Here is a 21446-nt window from a genome sequence, read left to right as displayed (position 1 = left end):
TTTCGAAATCATAGTTTTTATTTCTTACTTCCTGTCATCGAGTTTTTTACTCATTATTGTTACAATTACTTTTAAACAAGCATTTTTAAAACTATTTTGAATAAAAATTAAGTATGTGTAAAATATTCCCAAAAAGAAACAATTATTTTTTTCGTGGCCTAGAATTGAAGCACTCCTAAAATTCATTAGAAAAAAATAATAATATGAAATTTTAAAATAAAGGCCTTAATACGTCGTATTTATTTATTTAATAAGTACAAACAACACATGGAAGTAGCTGATCTTTAGGATAGTTGTCACATGGAAGAGTACCACAGCTAATTTTGACATCGCTGACATGATCATGTTTCTCTGTCTTAGACATGACCAGAACATCTCTGTCATGTTCTTCGGAGTGGACGTCCATGCAAACGAAATCACCTTTCCTGCTCCTCAAATCTTTGGTCATAATGTAGCCAGAATATTCCAATGTCCATTCATTTGGACACTGCGTCCGACCAGGAAATACTGTCGCTGATGTCCTTTCTTCGACGAGACACATGCCGCATGCTATGGACTTTTCGCTGGATACGTTTCGTCCTTGTAAATGAACAGGAACAAGTTTTGAATAGAACCTGCAAAAAAAATTAATATTTAAGCTACACTAATCTGAAACCACGTGTTTATTTTATTTCTGTAAAACTAAATGATTTACTGAGAAGAAAAATTAAAGCAGAAATATATTTTTAATTCGTTCAGGAGGAATGGGAAAAAAACTGCCATACTCTTACTGACGCTAGTGATGCTAGATTAATTTTGGTAATCGATTCAAGTTGAAATAAAAGAAGACAAGTACTTTAGTACTTATCTTCTTTTATTTTATTATTATCTTCTTTTATTTTATGCAAAATTAAAGCAAAAATTTTAATAATTCGGTTAAGGAAAAGCCTAAAAATTCGCCATACTTTAATTGACGCAATTGATATTATTGACGCCAATGATGTTCATTTAATTTTTGTGATAGGTAGTACGTGTATTATGTTTGTTTGCGTTGTTTAATTAAGTGCCAATTATATTAATATGGATAGTAACATAAATATTCTGAGTAATGTGGGGAAAAAAATTTATGGCTCACCAAAAGAGACAAGTACCTTACGGTAGAAAACTACTGATTATGGTAAATTTTGATTATCAGGTGTTGGGTTCATCCAGCATTATGCCAAATGATATCGAATATAGTTCATCTATATTTTGATGGGATGAAATTATAAAAACGTGTTTTATTTTATCTATTAACGTAAAGTTATGGATAAAGCAAAAAAATAACGAATTTTTTAAAAAAAAATTAAATATTCCAGCTATACATTTATTTGTCTATTCATATGTCTTTTAATTCTACGCATAACTTCATAGTGATGATAAATAACGATTATTTACTTTTCCCTCGTACAAAAAACGAGTATGCGGCTAGTACAGTGAGCAAAAAAAACGAAACATGCTGAAATACTTTTGATCTAATGATCTGATTTCCACATATTAGGGCTCATTCTTAAAGTTTCGAAGGGATGACCTCAAATAAGCTAATTAATTGGTGCAAACGCTATTTTAAGTTACGAAATCAGACAAGTACTTTCCCTGAATAAACATACCTATTCTATGTAATTCTCGACACCCATAAGGAGATAACTGCGAAATTATCGTTTAATAAACGAATTATATTATTGTTTTTAAGAAAGTACTTTCTTGTGACTTCTTTCGTAACTTAAAATATAGTCTGCACTAATTAGCTTACTTGAAGTCATCCTCTTGAACCATAAAAATTAAAGCGTAGTACATAATTTTCTTTTACGCACTGTACATTCTGAAACCTCTAACATTCAGAAGATAGCTTTTAATAGATAATTTGTGGTAACATAGGGATTGTAATGGGTTCTGTAATCATCGCCCTTAACTTATATTTACAGAGCCGTAGTCAAAAATGAAGTTTAAAAGTAGCCACGTTTGAAATTGTAAATAATTATTAAAGCTAGGAAGAAACAAGAATCTTCCAAACCACAGTTTTTAAAGGTGGAATGAAAATGATATAGTCCAGTATGATTGCCTGATAAAACTGGGAGGCACTTTTAATACTCACGTTTTACTTCGTTTTTGCTTTCCTCCGTTTATCAGTATCACCTTCTTAAGTAATTATTATTTGGAGTAGTTATTATAGTAAGAATAAGTAGTATAATAGAAGGAATACTAATAGGAACCTCAATAATAGTAGGAATAATTAGTAATTATTATTACTCCTACTATTTTTGAGTCATTGTTTCTCATTTAATTTACTTAAGACTACTCTCTCAATTTATTTATTCTTAAAAATGGAGAGAAATGATTAAAGTTAAATATTTTTATTTGCTAGCAGCTAGAGATAAAATTCTAAATTACTGACCTATGATGTTTTTTGTATACTTTAGTGTCTGGATCATGTTGTGGATCGTCAGTAAGGCAGATGACGTTGGCTGATCCACCTTTAATTTGATCAGTTGATGCAATAATACCAGAAACAACAGTGTGAGCAGTTGAGGATTCGCATTCTCCTCGTCCCCAGTGGATGTAAGAGGCACCTCCAACATCCATCGTCAATACTGAAAATCATTAAAAAAATAAAAATATCTAATATTTTAGTGCGCAGCATCGTTTCCATCTCAAGAAAATACTATAAAGAAATTTTTACTCATAGGTAAACATTGGGCAAATGCATTTTTGTACGACGTTTTTCGGAAATTAAGTACTGTTCTAGAAAATGTCGCATAAAATACGTTCTTTCAAAGCAAATTTTTTTTACTCGAAATAGCATTTTGAAAACCATTTGCGAACAAAGTTACCAGAATCATTCAGATTTCTATCTCAAAGAAAACAAACTATTTTGTACCTGCTCCAAAGAAAGATGTCGCCAGAGCGGAAGCAATGATTTAAGAGTTTTGAGACAATTTTATGCAAAACAGTTTTTGAAATTAGTGAAATTTAGTTCAATTTAATTTAACCCGACTCGCTCCAATAGGGGGCATCCGGGAAATATTGAGGTCTCGAAATGCTCGTTCGTTTCTGTCTTATCAGTACAAGAAATCAAATAGATTGTGATGAACCAAGGAGGCCTTCAAATGAGGCAACCCTGAGAGTGACCCTGGGTAACACGGGTGTAAATGTACAAATTGAAGTATGTGCTGTCTGCAGAGCTCCAAGTTACAACTGAAGAATGTTCCGTAATATAAATTTACAAATGTTACATGCCCTATGGGCCAAGACAATAAAATTTCGGAACATAATCTATAAATATGAGTTGTTAACTAATGTGTCCAGATGTAAAGATGAAACATAGCATCAGGTCTACATCATTAACTAAGCGGAAAAAATAGGTAGGTTTTCAAAGCAGCAAGAAAACAAATGTAAAGATGACTGTCTTTTACGTAGCATCAAAACTGTAATTGAGAAAGTTCTCAATGTAAATGTACAGATGTAAAGCTGTGCTGTTGACTGAGCTCCAAGCAAAACTAAAGAATGTACCGTTATATAAATTTACAGTTGTTGCATGCCCTATAGGCCAGAACAATAAAATTTGGGAACATAATCTATGAATATGAGTTGTAAATGAATGTGACCAGATGTAAAGGTGAAACATAGCATCATGTCTACATCATTAACTAAGTGGAAAAAATAGGTAGGTTTCCAAAGCAGCAAGAACACAAATGTAAATATGACTGTATTTTCCATAGCACCAAAACTGTAATTGAGAAAGTTTTAAATGTAAATGTACAAATGTAAAGATGTGCTGTTAACTGAGCTCCAAGTTAAGGCTGAAGAATGTTCCGTAATATAAATTTACAGATGTAAAAGTATGTCTTGAAAGTGAGTATAAAGGATTCAAAATTTCTAAGTAAATAAGACCTCATTGGAGAAAAGTACTGCCACTGATAAATGTTTCATGGAAGTAAAGATGAATCAAATCATATTAAAGAAACTTGTGGCTAGTTCAAACCATAGTGCATGTCAATTGATCCTCCTTAATGAATAATGTCTTTGAAATCAATTTCACTGAATTTCGAAATATAAAAAGGATGCATTAATGCAAATATTCAGACCTAATGATAAATCCTGTGATATTATGATTATGATATATGAGGCAAGTCTCACTTCAATAAAAGTTGCAATAAAGTGAAATCTGTCAGGCTTTACTTTAAAAAGAAAGATGCATGAAGATTTGTGATTAGGTTATAGAAGTGTTAATATCATTTCTAGAAGACAAACCTCCCCTTCAAAACAAGAGATTTTGAACCGAGTGTAACTGAGTTTTGATTAGTTTTGTAAAGGATTTGCATCAGTTTTTAGAAGGAAATATACGTCACTATAGCCAAAAGGGTTTGGTAACCAAAAGGTATCACCCTAACCCAATGGTTTGGAATTAATGAAAATCCATATCAAATCTCTCTTATTATCTCTGTCTTCATGAATTTTCTCATTCACTTTTGCAACCAAACCATCATCGACAACAGGTGACCACCAACTCTGAGCTTCGTCGTTGTTAAATTTTCTTTGTTTTTGACGAAATTTTTTCGTGTGAACCATCCACATCTCGAGAGTTTGTTAAACAAATAAAAAAAAATCCGTTTAATAGAGATAATTACATGCAGAAAATAATTTTTTAATAATTTTTAATAATTTCTAATAAGAGTAAAAAAATTTAAATTGTAAGGTATAAATATTTTTTCAAAAAGAGCAATTTTATATGACAAAATACAAAATTTGAACGAAATCGGCTTCTTAGTTATCAAATTTTAAAATAGTTGGATATTTATATTAATTATATTTTTTTTGTTCACAGTTCAATTTTATTTACATACGTTTTAACTTTTTAATTGCTTAAACGATTGATTCAAATTTATGAGAAAATTAATTCTCATTCTCCACTTATGATCTAACAATTTCAAAACTTTAAGAGTTTTCATTATATAGACTACTAAGTTATTTTGTTAAATTTAAACAAAACTTCTTGACGTAAATATTAAGTAAACAAATTAACAAAAAATAATCCCACAAAATAATTAGTAATTAGGGAACAATACTTGAATAAATAAAATTACATTGTAAAGTCTTACCTTTAGAACTTTGAATCTAAAAAAATAACAAATACAAATTAACATTAATTTAAACCAAATTCAATATCAAAATTATACATAAGTAAATAAAATAAGATGATATGATATATTCATTCAAAATTGTACTTGTTCGCTTGAAGTTTCCCTTGACCGACAAATATCTAATAAGGGAGTATTTGCAAAGAAAAATCTACGTATGTAGATAGATGTTTCAAACATTAATCTGAAAACAAATTATTATCAATGCTGTGAGGAAGGATATTTTAGGAAATTAACAAAGTTAACTTTTTTTTAACTAAATAGTAGAAGCAAGAATTTGAAGAGCACAATTTTGCTTCAAAAAACTTTTAAAAGTTTGGAGATCAAGCAATTTAATGCTAAAGACTAAAATTAACATTTTTAATTCAATGGTTAGGAGTGTGCTGTTTTATGGATTCGAAATATAAGAACTAACAATTCTTCTGAGTACAAAACTAAATAATTTGCAAAATAGATCTTTTGAAATAAAAATATTCTGTGCTCTGACCATATCAAATTCAGAACCCTACAGGAAGACCAGACAGGAACCAATCGCCATCATTATAAAAAGAAAAAGATGAAAATGAATAGGTCACGTATGCCTCCTGCAAGAATATCATCAGTAGCCTTAACGTGGGCACCGAAAGACAAACGAAAAAGAGGCAGGTTCATGCTAACATGGAAGAGAAAGGTGAAAGAGGAACGAAGATAGACGGGATGGACGAACTAGTCCGAGGCAAGATCCTGTGCGAAGGACCGAGTGAGCTGGCGCAAGAAGATAAGGGCCTTATGTGCCACCGGGCACGAAATAAGATAAGTAAGTAACTAAATACGTCAAGGTGAACCGGGTTCGAGTCTCAGGCAATACGAATTCCGCATCCCGCTTGCACCATCCACAGTGCTGACGTGAAATATCTTCAGTGGTAAATGGATCATCATGGGTTAGAGTCCCCTTGCCATCAGGCTAACCGTAGGAGAATCTCGCGGTCTTCATCTTCATGTAACGCAAATGCGGGTTAACTCCATCAAAAAATCCTCCACGAATCCAAATTTCCCCCAATACTTAATCCAGGAGTTCCATTGTCTTCTTGATTAGGTTCAAAATTACAAGGCTACGGAGTTAAACATTAGTAGTCGTAAACCCATAAAATTGGGTAGGCTGTTTAACGACGGTTATAAAATAAAAATAAAGTGCTAAAAAATAATAATACGAATGTAATAAAAAATGTACTTACAATTTTATGCTTCAAAACAATCAGTTTTCGATAGTACTTATCAGGTAAATTTCCTCCACTACTAGTATAAGCATCAAAAGCCTTTTTGAATTGCTCCACATTGGCGTTTTCTGCTAAATTCATATTTCCCAATACTTCATAAAATACAAATGAAATTTTCTCCAATTCTTCGTTAAAAAGTCCAATCTGAAAAATAAAGGCAGTTACAACAAAACTCTATAAAGAAATAAACCTCAATTACTGGATCACCAAAATATGTATAATAACAACCATGCATTTTAATCCACTTTTTACATTCTCTGTTAAAGAATATGATCTGGAGCTTAATTGGCGGAACTTCTTCAACAAACTTCAGCTTCAAAATTCCCATTCTCAATAATCAATCTCAACAATCTCAATCTCAACAATCTCTCTTCTTCTTCTTTTTTTTATTTTTTTCATCGGTAAAATTCATATTATATATCAGAATGAATATAACAGTTCTTCGTTTTTTTAAATTAATTTTCGAAATATGTTCTTTTTTTCTTAATGATGTTCTTTTGGAATTTTAATCTTTTAAGAAAAAAAAATAGAAAATTCCGTGCAAGATTCTACTCAGCATTTCAGAACAGAATTTTTTTAGAAAAATTTCTGTTTCGAAATTAGAGTAAGAGTACTAATAAAAACAGAAAAATTGTGTTAAAAATTTAAAGAAAATGCAAATGGTCAAACATTGCATATTACAATCAATCTCCTGATTATAATTCTAGTGTTCTAGAGCAATAATAGTAATCTTCAACATAAAATTTACATTTACATTTCAACATTAAAATTCATATCTATGTGCGTTAAGAAGCCTCGACCTTCGCCATCTTTGATTTCATGTTATGTTTTTGATTTTCGTTTTCTTGATACTTTTTTGCATTTAACTGTACTTTCGATGATATAGTATTATTCGACAGCGCAATAGCCTTCAAAAAATAAGGGAATATAGGGATTGCTTTGTTACATTCGCAGAAATCAGCACTATATCATTTTTAGAACTTTTATAGATTTTTTCACAATACTGCAAAGCAATTAAAAAAAATGCGATTTCATGTTTTGAGTCAGTAATTTTAATTTGTCAGTTTTCAGATTTTTTTAAAATTAATTTTATTGGAGTTTAAACTGTTGACAACCCATTCCATACTAAGGATTTGTTATAAATTATCAAAAATCTAGAACCTAGCATTGTTTTGACATAATTTTAATTGGCATAATTTTGTCAGAAAGTTAAGGAGAATTTAAAATACCGCAGGCTTTATATCTAACAAATCTAATTGAGTGACGGTCTTGTATTTTACATGTATCGCTGCCGAATAAAATAAATATCCGCCATCATTTAATTTGTGAAAATAAAATAAATAAGATTCAGCATATTTAGAATTTTTCTTCCCCACCTCTACCCCTTTGACAGTTCGATGGAAACAGAGAGAGCAAAAAAATGGACGAAGCAAAAAAACGTTCCTTCTGAAATAATATGGTAAAATGTTATTGATGTCTCTTACTAAAGTGCTATAATTATAATTATTTGAGCACGCTATTTCTCATGGGAAAAATCCCTAATCCATTACCAACGCAAATTATTTTTAGAATTGTATAGAAATTAATAAAACGTTTTAATTGTTAATTTTATAATTTACTATTAACAACACTTATTTCAGAACAATGCTTAATGCAGAGTTGAGATGTTTGCTGCTGTTCTTTGAAAGTTCTTCCTTCGTTTTTTCCTAGATATCATGCTATTTAATTAACAGTTGCATCAGTTATTTGCATAAAGACAGGCGTAAAGCCATGTAGAACATAAGTAAACTAATTAGGTACACATGTGACCTATGTCCTCAAAGCCAGCTGATCGTTTATAATTAAAATGGCATTTTAAAATTGAGTTAAATTTCTCAACATAAGTTAGAATAACATAAATTAGAAGTTAAATAAATGCATCGAAATTGCTGAAATATAATTATTTCTCGTCTACGTCTTTTACTTAACTTAGATTAATCATTTGCTGATATATTTTATTATAATCGTGATATATTTTTGTTTTGTGTACCTGAAAACTTCAATGCATAATTAGTTTATTTATGTTCTACATGGCTTCGTGCCTGCCTTTTTGCTAAGTAAGAAAAAATCCTTTTGAAAGAATATAAAATGTGCCACTTAAGAGTTGATACTTGACGGGCTTGGTTCACTCAAACAAGAATAGAAAGAACAATTGTTAACGTTAACAAATGCCACTTTTCAATAACCAATCAGGATCGAGATATCCACACTACGTCACTTTCAGGTATCCCATTATGCATCAAAATTGTCAGACACACAAAACAAAAATAATCATGTTTACAATAAAATCCACAAACAAATAAGATATCTAAGTTAAGTAAAAGACAAAGTTAAGCATAAATCTAAGTTAATTAAAGCCTTCATTCGACTTTAAAGGAACTCACACTATAACTTATTATTCTTTTCCTTGGTGAGACGTTGCTCTTCAAAATTTAAAAAAGAAAGCAAGAAGTTTCGAACAAAAAATCAAATATGTTTTTTTAATGAAATGTAGAGGAAATGAAAACTGATGAATAGACACGTTTCTTCGAAATGTAAGATTTACTCATTTCTATGAACTCAACGAAATGGGTCTACTTTGCAATAATTACCTCTTCTTCTATTTCTGGGGAAAGCACTGGAGGAACATTCAACAGCCATTCCTGTAAAGATTTTTTTGTGGCACGAATGTCATCAAACTGAGCCTCCAAAAGATCCAGCTGATCCACCAGGGCTCTGAAACAATCCAATTGCAACACACATATTTTAAAAACTATTTTTAAAAAAAAAATTCATGAAACTTAGTATTAGCTATTAAAAACTATTCTGTTAAACTTAATTTTATGACATTTAATAAATGCTTTTCATAATAACAAATGCAGAGTACACATTTTAACGTAAGATATTAGCAGCCCCATAACACGTAACATGTTAAAAAAAATCACTGTGCAGTGGGCAAAAAATAAAGGGACTACCGTGAATAATTTTTGATCTAATGATCGAATTCTTCTCGTTCTAGGTCTCAATCTGAAGAGAACATTTTCGTTTCCTCAGAAACTATTCAACCAATTTTGCTTACATTTTGTATTTTACGATCAAACATTACATTCTTTAAAATAATGTTACAAAATGCATGCCTTACAATTAAAAAAAATTTGCGATTAATATTAAAATAATAAAAAATAATAAGTATTTACTAAAAGTTATTTTTTTTTGCATGGAAACAGTTGAATTTTGAAAAATTTGATGGCTATGCAATAATTACAACATCAAAATGGTGATCATATTAAGTCAAATTTGTAAACAATAGTAATTTCTGCTTTGTATAAAAATAGAAACATGGTATTTATTATTTTAGTTGACGTTAAATATGTTCAGTTACAAATATTACACAGATTAAGTATGAAGGCACAAAATTTTTCCCTATCAGAAACTATTGAAAAAAAATTATACTGTATACGCAGCTAAGACAGCGCGCCATTTTTTCCACTCAGCACATCACCTGTCACAAGCTGAAATGGGGGATAGTTTTTCTTCGATGTTCCTGCTGGTACAGGTAAAGCGTTTCTCATTTCCTTTATTCTCGCAACCATATAATCATAAAATAAAATTTCATTAGGAATTCTCTGGAATTGCGGCAACTCTTTTGGATGGTTGCCAAACAACACTTAAAATGATCTTAAGATTTCAATGATTAATCTCCGAAATCTTAAAATTCGAGTAACTCTATCTCAGTAAGTACTACAGCTACAAATATCGTATAACTTTACAATTTTAGGTGATTTAAGCTAATTGGGTGAAAAATCAGTTTAAAAAAAAATTTCAACACCAATAGTTGAAAAGAAATTAAGAAAGAAACGGGAAAAAGACCAAATATTTAGAGGGGGGGTTGTTTTTTTTTTTTTTTTTCAAAATATTTGTGCTCCCTGTGGTCGGGGGATTTGGAAATCTTGATTTTTCCTTATTGTACCAATTAGTTTGAGTGTACAAATCTACACAGTTCTAAAAATCGAAATTCCCTGATTTTCGTAGCCATTAACGATAATAATATAGACTACTCATTAGACTGTCAAAAATTCATTTTTGCTAAATTATTAACTGTGATTGAAATATAGCATTAAATAAAAATGGTTCCTACTTTGTTTCTAAATATCTTGGCACGTCGTTGTCTAAAGCCGAGAGGGGGAAGAGCTCCATCGTAAGAGGAACGCCTGTTCCGTTGTTGACCAACTTTGTTTGAGTTGGGAAGTCTTCCACTAGTTCCATGAGGGATTCCATGGTATTCGGTACTCCTTTGATAGGAACTGTGGCGTAATAATTAATCTCCAACGATGAAGAATCTTTCAGATCCTCTTGAAGACGAGAGAAATTCCCTGCAATCGAGAAAATATAAAAGCATTTTAAAATAATTTAAATATTGCTTGGCTAAAGCGTTGGGAGCACAAATGCATTCCCAGAAAAATTGGTTTGTTGCACCGTAATATGGCGAAAATTTTCTACGAACTTAATAAGAGTTAAATTAAACCATGTTGCTGAACAAGTTGAACCTTAGTATCATGTAATCAAGTTTAAGAAATACTGTTATACGATTCAACTGAGCACCATTATGCAGTTTGTTCAACACGCTCCCACTTTTTCAACAGTGTGGATTTTGAATCATTTAACTCAGTGGCCTTAATTAAACTATAAAATTTCTGTTAAAAATTTATATTCTGTTAAAAATGAATCTGTTTTACGAAACCATCTCTTTCAATGACGAAAATCGTTAAATTCAAAAAAATCCATATAGACGAAAATAAACCGAAAAAGGAACGACGTAGAAAAATAATAGAATAAACGAACCCATTGAGAAGTTAATTAGAGGCATGTGGTTACTTTAAAGCATATGTATTGGTGTCATCATCAACACCAAAACAACGAACTTCCTCCCTTGGCACTGATGATAAAGGTTTTCCATACCAATGACACAAATTTAAACAAAGGATAATGGGAACAAAGCAAAAATAATTTCAGAAAAAAGAACATGCATGCTATAGCTTCGGTTCTGTAATCAAGAACTTTTCTTAGTACCGAAACACAAAATGAGAAAAACAAAGCAGGAAGGTACAGAAGTAAAATAAATTCATCTCTCATTTTGTGTTTCGTCACTGGATCTCTTGACTATTAACTATATTATACCTGCTTTTTTGCAGCTTTATTTATACTATTTAAGTTTTCAATCGTTATTTTCAAATCTAGCACACGTTCTTTTGAATAGAACAAATGCCAGCACTTAACTTCTCAATTTCAACTTGTTACATTATTTCTTGTATTTATATTATTTTATTTCTGCAAAAAAGTCATTGTAGGTAAATCATGGCATTTTTCCACGCAGCGGCCTCTCCGATTCGACACACACGCGTAACATGGCTTACAGGTATCCAATCAAATTTGATTTAAATCACAAGGTTACGCTTAATCACTTCACTTCTTCTCGAGTTGCAGATACTGAACTCTACGATATTAAATTATATTTTTCATGGTTTCGAAAGGAATGATAAATATTTTATCCTTTGAGTTTTCCGGACTTCAAATTTTAAGTTTAAAACTTAATTTTTTTTCGGTCTGGGTCATAAAATAAGACGGTTTTTAATTGCGACGTTTCGTAAATAGCTTCCTGTTGCTGCTGTTTTCCCTAAAAATTATATTCTTAAACTCATGAAAAAAAATACCTCTTGCAGCATTCATCTGCTGAGCTCTTCATTTCTCATTTTTAATTTCGTAATCATAAAATTAATATAAATAAAATGCAAACCTTCAATTCCAAGTCCAAAGGATCCTGAATCTGCGTGTAAATTAGCTTGAACTACAGCTCGAATCTTTTCTCTGTCTACAGCATTTTTGGCAGTGAATCTCAGAGAGGCGACAAGATCTCCTCCGTAGGTTACACTACGAACATAGTGGGTACCAACATCTCTTCGATCAAGTAACTTCCAATTAGGTCTTGGCTTAGATGTTGATGGCAATGTATAAGTTTGCTGCAACCAAAACAAATGTATATACTTGGCAGTTATAATTGAATAATCAAAGTTGAGAAACTTTAAATGACAACTTTATTTTAACCACAAACTTTTCAAAAACACTACTATTTAAAGATATTAAGAAAATTTTCATTCTGAGTAATTTTAAGTGAGACATTTTTCGTTTCATTAAGTATGTAAGCTATTCAAATTTTCATTTGATAAGAAATATCAAAATTTGAGCAATAGCGTTTACTAACGCCATCCGAGTTTACTTGTCACTATGGTAATTAAAAGCAATTTGATAGGTAAATAACTAGAGCTAACAATATTTTCAATTTGATAACTCTTTTCCATCAGTAATATGCTTTAAAAAGGCTTTGGATCACATACAGGGGATTGAGTAATGAGGTGACCTCTTCAAATGAGGTAACACAGGTACGAATCCCAGCCGTGGCTGGTTGATATGAATTCTGCTACCGACTCGCACTGGACAGAGTGCTGACGTAAAGTATCCTCAGTGGTAGATGTATGATGGGAGTTAGAATCCCCTTGCTCTCAGTCTGACCATGAAAGGTTTTCCTCTCCATGCAACGCAAATGCGGGTTAGTTATATAAAAAAAAATCCTCTATGAAGACTAAGTTAGTCCTAATGCTTCATACAGGAATTCCCTAGTCTTCTGGTTTGGGCTCAAAATTACAAGCCTGAAGAGTTGAGCATTAATAGTTGTAAAATCATAATTGGGTCAGGTGTTCAACTTAGTTATAAAATACTCAATCTGATTTAATGCTAAGTTTGAAATTCTTACTTATATTTAAGATAATTGCATCATACATTTGTCAGTTTCATAACTATCACTAAACTTGTATTCCCAATAAACATTTTTAAACAAAATCTAAAACAATCCTTTTGGTTTACTTCATTGATTATGTTTCCATTTTGATTATTTTTCTCTACATTTTCAGATTCATTGTTGTTTTCCTGCCCGGGACAACATAGTCCCTCAACTTTTTTTCCATTAATCTATGAATATGGATATTGCAGACATTGTTGACCGTACAGCAAACGAAAGCAGAGGTTATATTTTTCCTTCTAAATTTGTTAACTCAATTTCAATATTTAAACAAATTATCTTAATATTTTAGATTTAATTAAGTACTTGAATCATCAAAATTGTAAATAAAAAATAGTGCTAATAATTTTACTTTTACCAGTAAGAGTTTTATGCAAATTATGAATATTTATTTTCGCGTTTTTGCAACTCACTAACTCTTCAGTGGTAGTTGAATCATGGGTTAGAGTCCTTTGGACGTCGATCTGTTCGTGAAAAGATTTCCTATCTACGTAAATTATGAATTCCAGATTGATATGAATAATTAATTTTTCATTGAAGGACGTTTGAGCAATTTTCTTTTTCGAAGGTGAGTTCATTCCAGTGCTTAAGTCAGGAGTACCCATGTCTTTTAGATTCAGTTCAAACTTACCAGGACATGTACTTTGAATTTTAAAGAAACTATATTAGAACATTGGACATGAATTAGCTGCACGATGACAATGTCGAATCAAATAATTTAATTTTAAAGTAATCAGTTGAAATTAGAAGAGCATATAGCTTAAAGGAGAAAATCCATGTAACAGGCCTCCTCCTTCGCCATCTTGGATTTTAGAAAAAAAATTTGATTTTTCTTTTCTCTATGTTTTTTGCTCCTAACTTATTTTTTATGATAGACTACTTATCAACATCACCATACCTTGTTAAAAACGACGAAAATATAAAAGAGTCAATTTAATGGACTAGGAGAAAGACGATTAATAATTTTTGGGAATTGCAAAAATTGTAGAGAAATTATTCAAAAATTGTAAAGCAGAATCGTAAAGCAATGAGTAATTTCGGATAGGTAATTTAATTGTACATTTTTCTCCTTTATTTTAGGTTTTTAAAATTTACTTATATCTTTGTTCAAATTTATGGAAACCGGTTTGGATGTCTCTGAAAAATTATCGTAACGTAAATTATAGGAAAAGGAATATTTTTGAGAGAGACCTATAAACAGGCAAATGCACAATGCTCAAAAAACTCTCAAAAAAATAATGACTGCAAATTATATTGGTTAACGTTGTCAGAAAAAAACTAAATGGAAATTCCGATCAGGAGATAACCTTGTATTTTACATACTTTAGGGAATATTTCCGAATGGAGAAAATATTCAACATCTGCTTAATTGTGAAAATAAAATTAAGATGATTAAAAGCATATTTAATTTGTAATTATCCCTTCTGACAATTAATCTCGGAAGGAGGAAAAAGGCTTTAAAATAAGAAATGCACACAACAATTAACAAATCAAACACGTTTGACGTGTATATAAGTCGGACTGAATATTTATCGCAGTATGTACGACGAGTATACTCGTGCTGTTTGTATGATGAGTATACTCGTCATGCAAACAGCAATACTAAATTAAAGAATAGTTCTAAATTAAAAAATTACCATTGACTATCAAATCTCTAAATTTCTATGAAATACAATAAGAGTATTATTTAGTAGTATGTTTTTTTTAAATATTATTAAGAGAAACTGCTAAATATTTTAGCTTGCAAAATGGTTTAAGGGCTCGCGAACCGAAACCAATTACATACACATGCCAGGTAAATACTGGGGCTTAACTCTAAGACAGAGTCCTAAATTAATCGAGTCCTTGAATTAAATACCAGAGTTCAACATAATTCAACGTAAAAGCTCTCTTTTCCCTGCTTTGACCTCGTATTATTCTTATATTATGCTTTATGATTTTTTTATTATTTCTTGACAATTTTAACAAGTTTTTAATATCAGAAATGAATTGTTAATTTTTTATCAAATAAAAATTAAATTCTTCCCCATTTTACTTAAAACGTAAAATTTAAAATAGGACTATTTAGGACAGGATAATTTGTATTACATTGTACGACGCGTATATACATTATTGCTTGATTTTCATTCCGCAGACTTATCTAACGTCGGGGGATATCTAAAACTACACGCTAAACTGGTTAATATAATAACTCAAAAAATATTCCGATGTATCAGATATCTAATCTTCTGAAAATTCCAATTTATAATTCCTAAAATAACTATAAAATAAAATAGATATAAAAAATGTGTTAAGCAAGTCAAATGAAGTTCATTCTAAATCCTTACTTACTGTTTCATAATGTACTTTAACAAGAATTTCCACAACGTTCGATCTAGAATAAGTCTCCCTCAGATAATCTCCCAAGCCTTCCATCTGAATATTTCCTGTTTTAATTTTTAAAGATAAATCACCAGACACACCCAAAAAATCTCTTGCTTCTTGGGTATCAGATACCATCCGATACTGCGAATCCGTATATTGCCTTTGTATAATCTATAAGAGTTAAGTGAATTATTGAAAAACTGCAATGGAAAGATATACTCGACATATATAAAACTTCATTTGCTTCAGAAACTTATAAAGGTGGCAAAAATCGACATGTTTTGATCGTTTAATAATAGTCGCTCTTTCTCAAGACAAGATTTTCTCAAGACTGGAGAAAAAGCTAAAGATATAATGCCAAAGTTTTCTTCAACCCTGTCACATCAGCTAATCTTGATTCACTGGAATCGTGTTTTATTCCTATGAATGAAAATTCCATGGTTAACGACATGAGTTTCTCATTATTTCTCCATCGTAACTGAAAATACGTTCTGTGCTGATTTTTTTTCGCCTCTTTTTCATTTTTTTCTCCCCTTTATTTTTTATTTTTCGTAGATTTCTTTGCTTACTTGTTTTACTCTCGGCTATCATGATTTTTCTAGTTTTTTTTTTAACCTTTGTTTATTTCTATTTTTGCGTTGACAATTTTAAGTTCTTTGCTTCAAATCTCTTTTGTGTTCTTTATTCATGTCTAGCGAGGCTTGAGAATAGGGGCCTATTTTTAAGCTCCCGAAACTCATTGAATTTTACTGCCTTCATAAGTGTTTGAAGCAGATGATATTTTTATATTCTTAAATATGACCTATAAGAATAAATCAACTTATTATAAATCATTAAAACTAGTTTTTCTTTCCCAATATTTCAGTGTGAGTAAACTTACTCCAATATTTTCTGAAGAAAAAAGACAAAAATATAACTTTAATATTTTACACAATTTTTACACAATTACAAATTTTCCATCGACTTCTGTCCATTGAAAATATGGCTTTTTACCAAACAAATATTCCGAAAGGCTGTAGTTCAAACAAAATGGAAAATAATTCTAGTCCTCTCTCTTACTCTTTTATCATATGGTGTCTACTAACTATTAGGATCAAATAAATGTATAAATGCCTTACAAATTAAAAACTTATTACACAACAACAATTACTCAAAAATGATCTATACTTTTAAAAATTATGCACAATTTTTTCCTAAATATATCTATTAGGGCTCTTTTCGATTTTTGACCTTAAACGTTTCCTCGGTTGTTTACAAAGTAATCACGTCTGTTTATGGGGTCGATTGAGTAACTTTTTTAAACAGAATTGAATTAAATGGCGTAGCTCTTCATTTTTTTTAAATCTATAAATAAATAAAACAGAAAAAGGTAGCCCCAAAATAACCCTGGTGGTGTTTTTCTAGCGTTAATATAATTTCGTGAGATATAAAATCCACATAGAGACGTAATACATAAATCCTTGCTCCCCAAAATATTTTTATGAGCATAAACTCCCAGCTTGTTTTATTTAATTTTGACAGCACTTGGAAACTTCACATCTCGATTATCAGGCCATAGATATATTTTCAAATTGTTTATAATTGTGACGGTCAAAATCGTTACACATCTAGTTTATGAAATGATAAAGCATAGCGTCGGTGAGCTTTTAATTCTGGACACAGCTCATAAAGCGGGTTTAAGAAAATGGTCACAGCTCAAAAAGCGTGTTTAAAAAAATTAATACAGCTCAAAAATCATGTTTAAGAAAATAAACACAGCTCAAAAAGCGTGTTTAAGAAAATAAACATAGCTCAAAAAGCGTGTTTAAGAAAATGAACACAGCTGAAAAAGCGTTTTTAAGAAACCTCAGCTCAAAAATCATGTATAAGAGAATTAATACAGATCAAAAAGCGTGTTTAAAAAAATGAACACAGTTATTTATAAAATGGACATAGCATTTGATTTAGTTTTTCGAATTGTTCTTTTATTTAAGGATTAATTAATGGATCCAAATAAATTCGCAATGTGATCTAGTCCCTTTGCTTAAATTAATTGGTCCATTTTGTAAGTCAGTCTTCGGTTGCAAAGATTTTAAGTCATTATTTGTTTTTGCAAGGTTGTCACAGATCTTACACATTTATAACAGTGGTATAAAAAGTGTGTTGTACGAATATAGATTTTTAAAAACCACTTCATCATTAAGTATGCAGGAAACAAAGCTATCATCTGAAAAGTTACATCTGTAAAGTATCAAGCTATCCTGACGTAAAAATCCGAAACTTTGCTCCGCTTAATTTTTAAAAAATTAGGGAAAGTAAGCATGAAATCACTCGTTTAGTTGTTAAGTTTGGGTTATTATTGAAAAGGCGTAATTTTTCTGAGACCATTTTCTTAAACATGCATTTTATATGGTATCCATTTTCTTTCGTAGACACACATTTTAAGCTGTGCTTATTTTCTCAATCACGCGTTTTGAGCTGTTATTCCACTTCACTATATGCACCTTTTGAACTGTGTATATGTCCTAAAACATACTTTTTGAGCTGTTTCCATTAAACACGCATTTTAAGCTATCTCCAGAACTAAAAGTTCACGGAGGGCAACGTTTACTATCACTTCAATATTATTATAAGAAATCTCCCGTTTAACTGGGAGAACTTTGCCTCTACGAATCCATTGTCTTTGTTTTTCGTGTTTTTGAAGAAAGAAACGGAAGGATTAAAGTTTTTCTATGCACTTTGATGTTAGATTATTATAGCCTCATTCGAGAAAATAATAAGATGAACATATAAATCTTTATTTAAATTTTTGAAAAACTTACGGAAGCCGAATCTATAACCTCCTGAGGAAATATATCCACTCCTGGGCTGTCAGTCTTGATGTCATATGTCCTCCCCAACAGCATAGGTAAGACATAAAAATACATTAACGTCATGATTTCTGAAAACGATTCGATTAGACTTTAATTCTTTAAAAAATTATAGTAATTTTTACATTTTATTGTAACTATATTGTCTATATAAGGTGAGCGCAATATCAATTATCAGAAATTTATTTTTGAAGTTTAACTGTATAACGGAATGGTATTGTTTAAAGTATAATGGTTTCATATAAAGTATTATGTTTATACTTTAATACTCTTAATAATTAGTTATAACTAGTTATAATAACCAGTTATAATTAATTATAATTAATCGTTCTGTTACATCGATTTATATATGTTGCCTTAGTTTCTGAGAATTTAAGTAAAATTCCTCAGTAACAGAAGTAATTTTTGAAAAATGACGCCCAATCCACGTGCTCGAGAAAGTACATTATTTTATGTATTATATAATTTAGTTATTCTAAAAATAACTTTTTTTTAGATTTAGTAGTTCTGTGATCTGCATAATTTTTTAAAGTTCATATTAGCTTAATATTTAAAAATAATAAGTCAAGAACATGCATGAACCGGTATGTGCAATAATAAAACAATATGCATATTTGTTTTTACTTAAGGTGATTTAACATCTGAAATATTTATATTTTTTGATTTAGTTAAAACCAGAGGTACACGTATGTGTAACTAAAATTATCAGCCACATGGCAGTAAAATTCATATTTTGTTTATCTTATTTTGACTTATGGTGGGAAACAGAAATTTGGAGCTGTTAAATATCTTTTTGAAAAACTCTTTTATACTTTAGTTGTAATGAGGTTAATTATATTTAATTGTAATAATTTAAAATATTCAATAATTTGAAAATAGGTCTAAAATTGCTTACCAACTACATTATTAACATCATTAATTTAAAGCTTAGTTAGGTTAAACCTAATTACTGAAAAATTGCTTAATCTTCATAATCACAAAGATAAATTAAGATTTCATCAAATTCATCTATAAATTATGATCAAATTCATCTATAAATCATGATTATAGTAAATAAGATTCTGGTATGGGATACACATTTTAATTTATTTTAATTATACACTACCCAATAATTTATGTTTTACGAACGATAAATTTCATCGTAGTTTTAAAAAAACTTATTGTTTATTTTATGACAATAATTCTGTTCAGAATCATTTGTAACATATTCATTAAAATTACAACAAAATTAAATTACAATTCAACAAAAATTAATCAATCTAATTTTTCAACTAATATTAGCATGAAAAACAAAGATAAAATATTTTTATTTTTTCAAAATATATTCAGTTTTCAATCCTTAAGTCTGTAGTTGAAAATTTAATGGTCATTTTTAAGCATCAATCATTAAAAATATGCTTAAATTATTAAAACAAAAATACACCTTACATTTTATAGATATGTCCCCTGCCAAAAGAACCATGGAAGAACGGGGAGAAGTTTTTTGAAGAAAACTACCTCAAATACCGCCACACAATTGAGGGTAAAGGTATTATAAATCCTGTGGGAAAATAACATTTGGTAATATTATCTAATGTGATAAGAATTAAATTACAATCTTACAAGCAAAAAATAAAGTATTAGATATTGAAAAGCAAAACATAGGTATAAAATGGGAAAAAGTTAAATGAAAAAGTTCTTTTTAATTATTATACTGTTCGAAATTTATCTCTTATTGAAATAGTTATTCTGCAACGAGTGTTTCCTTTGAATCAAACACATATTTTGGAAAACAACGGTTTATTTAGTTTAGTGATAATTTTAATGCATTTTTTTTCTTTTTTTGCTATTTAATATGCCTTACTGATTTCTGTCATTGATTAGTTTCTGCTATAAAAAAAATCTACAATAACTCTTTTCGAAATTTTTTCTTTGGTGTAAAAGGAAAAAATTCCAAATGAAATTATGATACAAAGTACCAGCACATCATCCGTAATATTCATTTTACCGTAAAATCCATTTTTACTTTACAATATTATACCGTAATTTTTATAGAAATATTTATTTAATTCGATTGATTCAGCTATTTTACAGTCATCATGGCGGTGAAAATTACGATATATCAGATTTTTTGTTCCCTTACATGTTCTGGTAAAGACAGATTTTACAGTAAAAAGTAGAGTTGAGTGCTGGCATTTTCAACTGAAATTTGATGAGTTTTTTGCAGTGAAATGGTACTTGTCATCTCCATAATTTTCAATTTATTGAAAATTCAAATAAGTTTAAGAACAATAAGAATGATGAGATTTTAAAACATTTGAAAAAGAAATCCTCATTTACTTTGCAAAATGTTCGTTTGCCTTCGTTGAGACCCGACAACCTTAAAGAATTAACATCTCAGCATTTTATAGAACTATAATTAAGCAAACAACCAAGCTATTAAAAGAACTTCAGAAATTCTATTAAAAATAATGAAAGAAAACGATTTACTTATCATCTATCCAGCTTTTTTGCCGAAGCGTGGCGCTAAAACCATTCTTGCCTATGTTTCCATTTTTACGGGCATTGAAAAAAAACGCGTCTAATATTAGAGTAAAAACTCTTTATATATTTCTCTGTGGTAGTAGACTAATTCAGCAGATACGGCGAAATAAACAAAAAGCAAAACTGCCATTAAGGAGTCCAAGCTTTCAACCTCTCCTCTATCTTAACTGCTATTGGAATCATATTTTTCAAATTACGACTACTCCCTATATTTTGAGGAATTGCAGAATTTTTATTAAATATAATTTTCGTACTTTGTTATTATTTTATTTAAATTTATTGTTTTAATAATTTATGGTTATGACATACAGCATGAAACATCGATGTCGTTTTCTGCGTTAAAGGAAAAATCTTCCAAACACGGCTCACTTCCAAACAATATTTTTTTCAAATTTGCAACGATTTAGATCCAAGTAAAAGTTATTCA

General features: G+C 30.1%; 1 protein-coding gene across 1 annotated transcript; it reads right to left on the bottom strand.

The window, feature by feature from the left end:
- Positions 1-229: 229 nt before the first annotated feature.
- Positions 230-20062, bottom strand: LOC147813761 (uncharacterized). Its single transcript, XM_087159145.1, has 10 exons — positions 19925-20062; positions 18449-18567; positions 15615-15818; positions 12225-12447; positions 10569-10803; positions 9043-9166; positions 6371-6556; positions 5118-5133; positions 2414-2609; positions 230-614 (listed from the first exon to the last, which is right to left on the bottom strand). The coding sequence occupies exons 2-10, from the start codon at positions 18560-18562 to the stop codon at positions 248-250; spliced, it is 1665 nt and encodes a 554-aa protein (XP_087015271.1). The 5' UTR covers positions 18563-18567; positions 19925-20062; the 3' UTR covers positions 230-247.
- Between the last annotated feature and the right edge of the window lie 1384 nt (positions 20063-21446).

Source organism: Parasteatoda tepidariorum, chromosome 3 (genome assembly GCF_982258835.1).
Source record: "Parasteatoda tepidariorum strain Cologne lab strain chromosome 3, Ptep-v5.0, whole genome shotgun sequence".
Taxonomy (NCBI): domain Eukaryota; kingdom Metazoa; phylum Arthropoda; class Arachnida; order Araneae; family Theridiidae; genus Parasteatoda; species Parasteatoda tepidariorum.
This window is presented reverse-complemented; position numbering and strand designations above follow the sequence as displayed.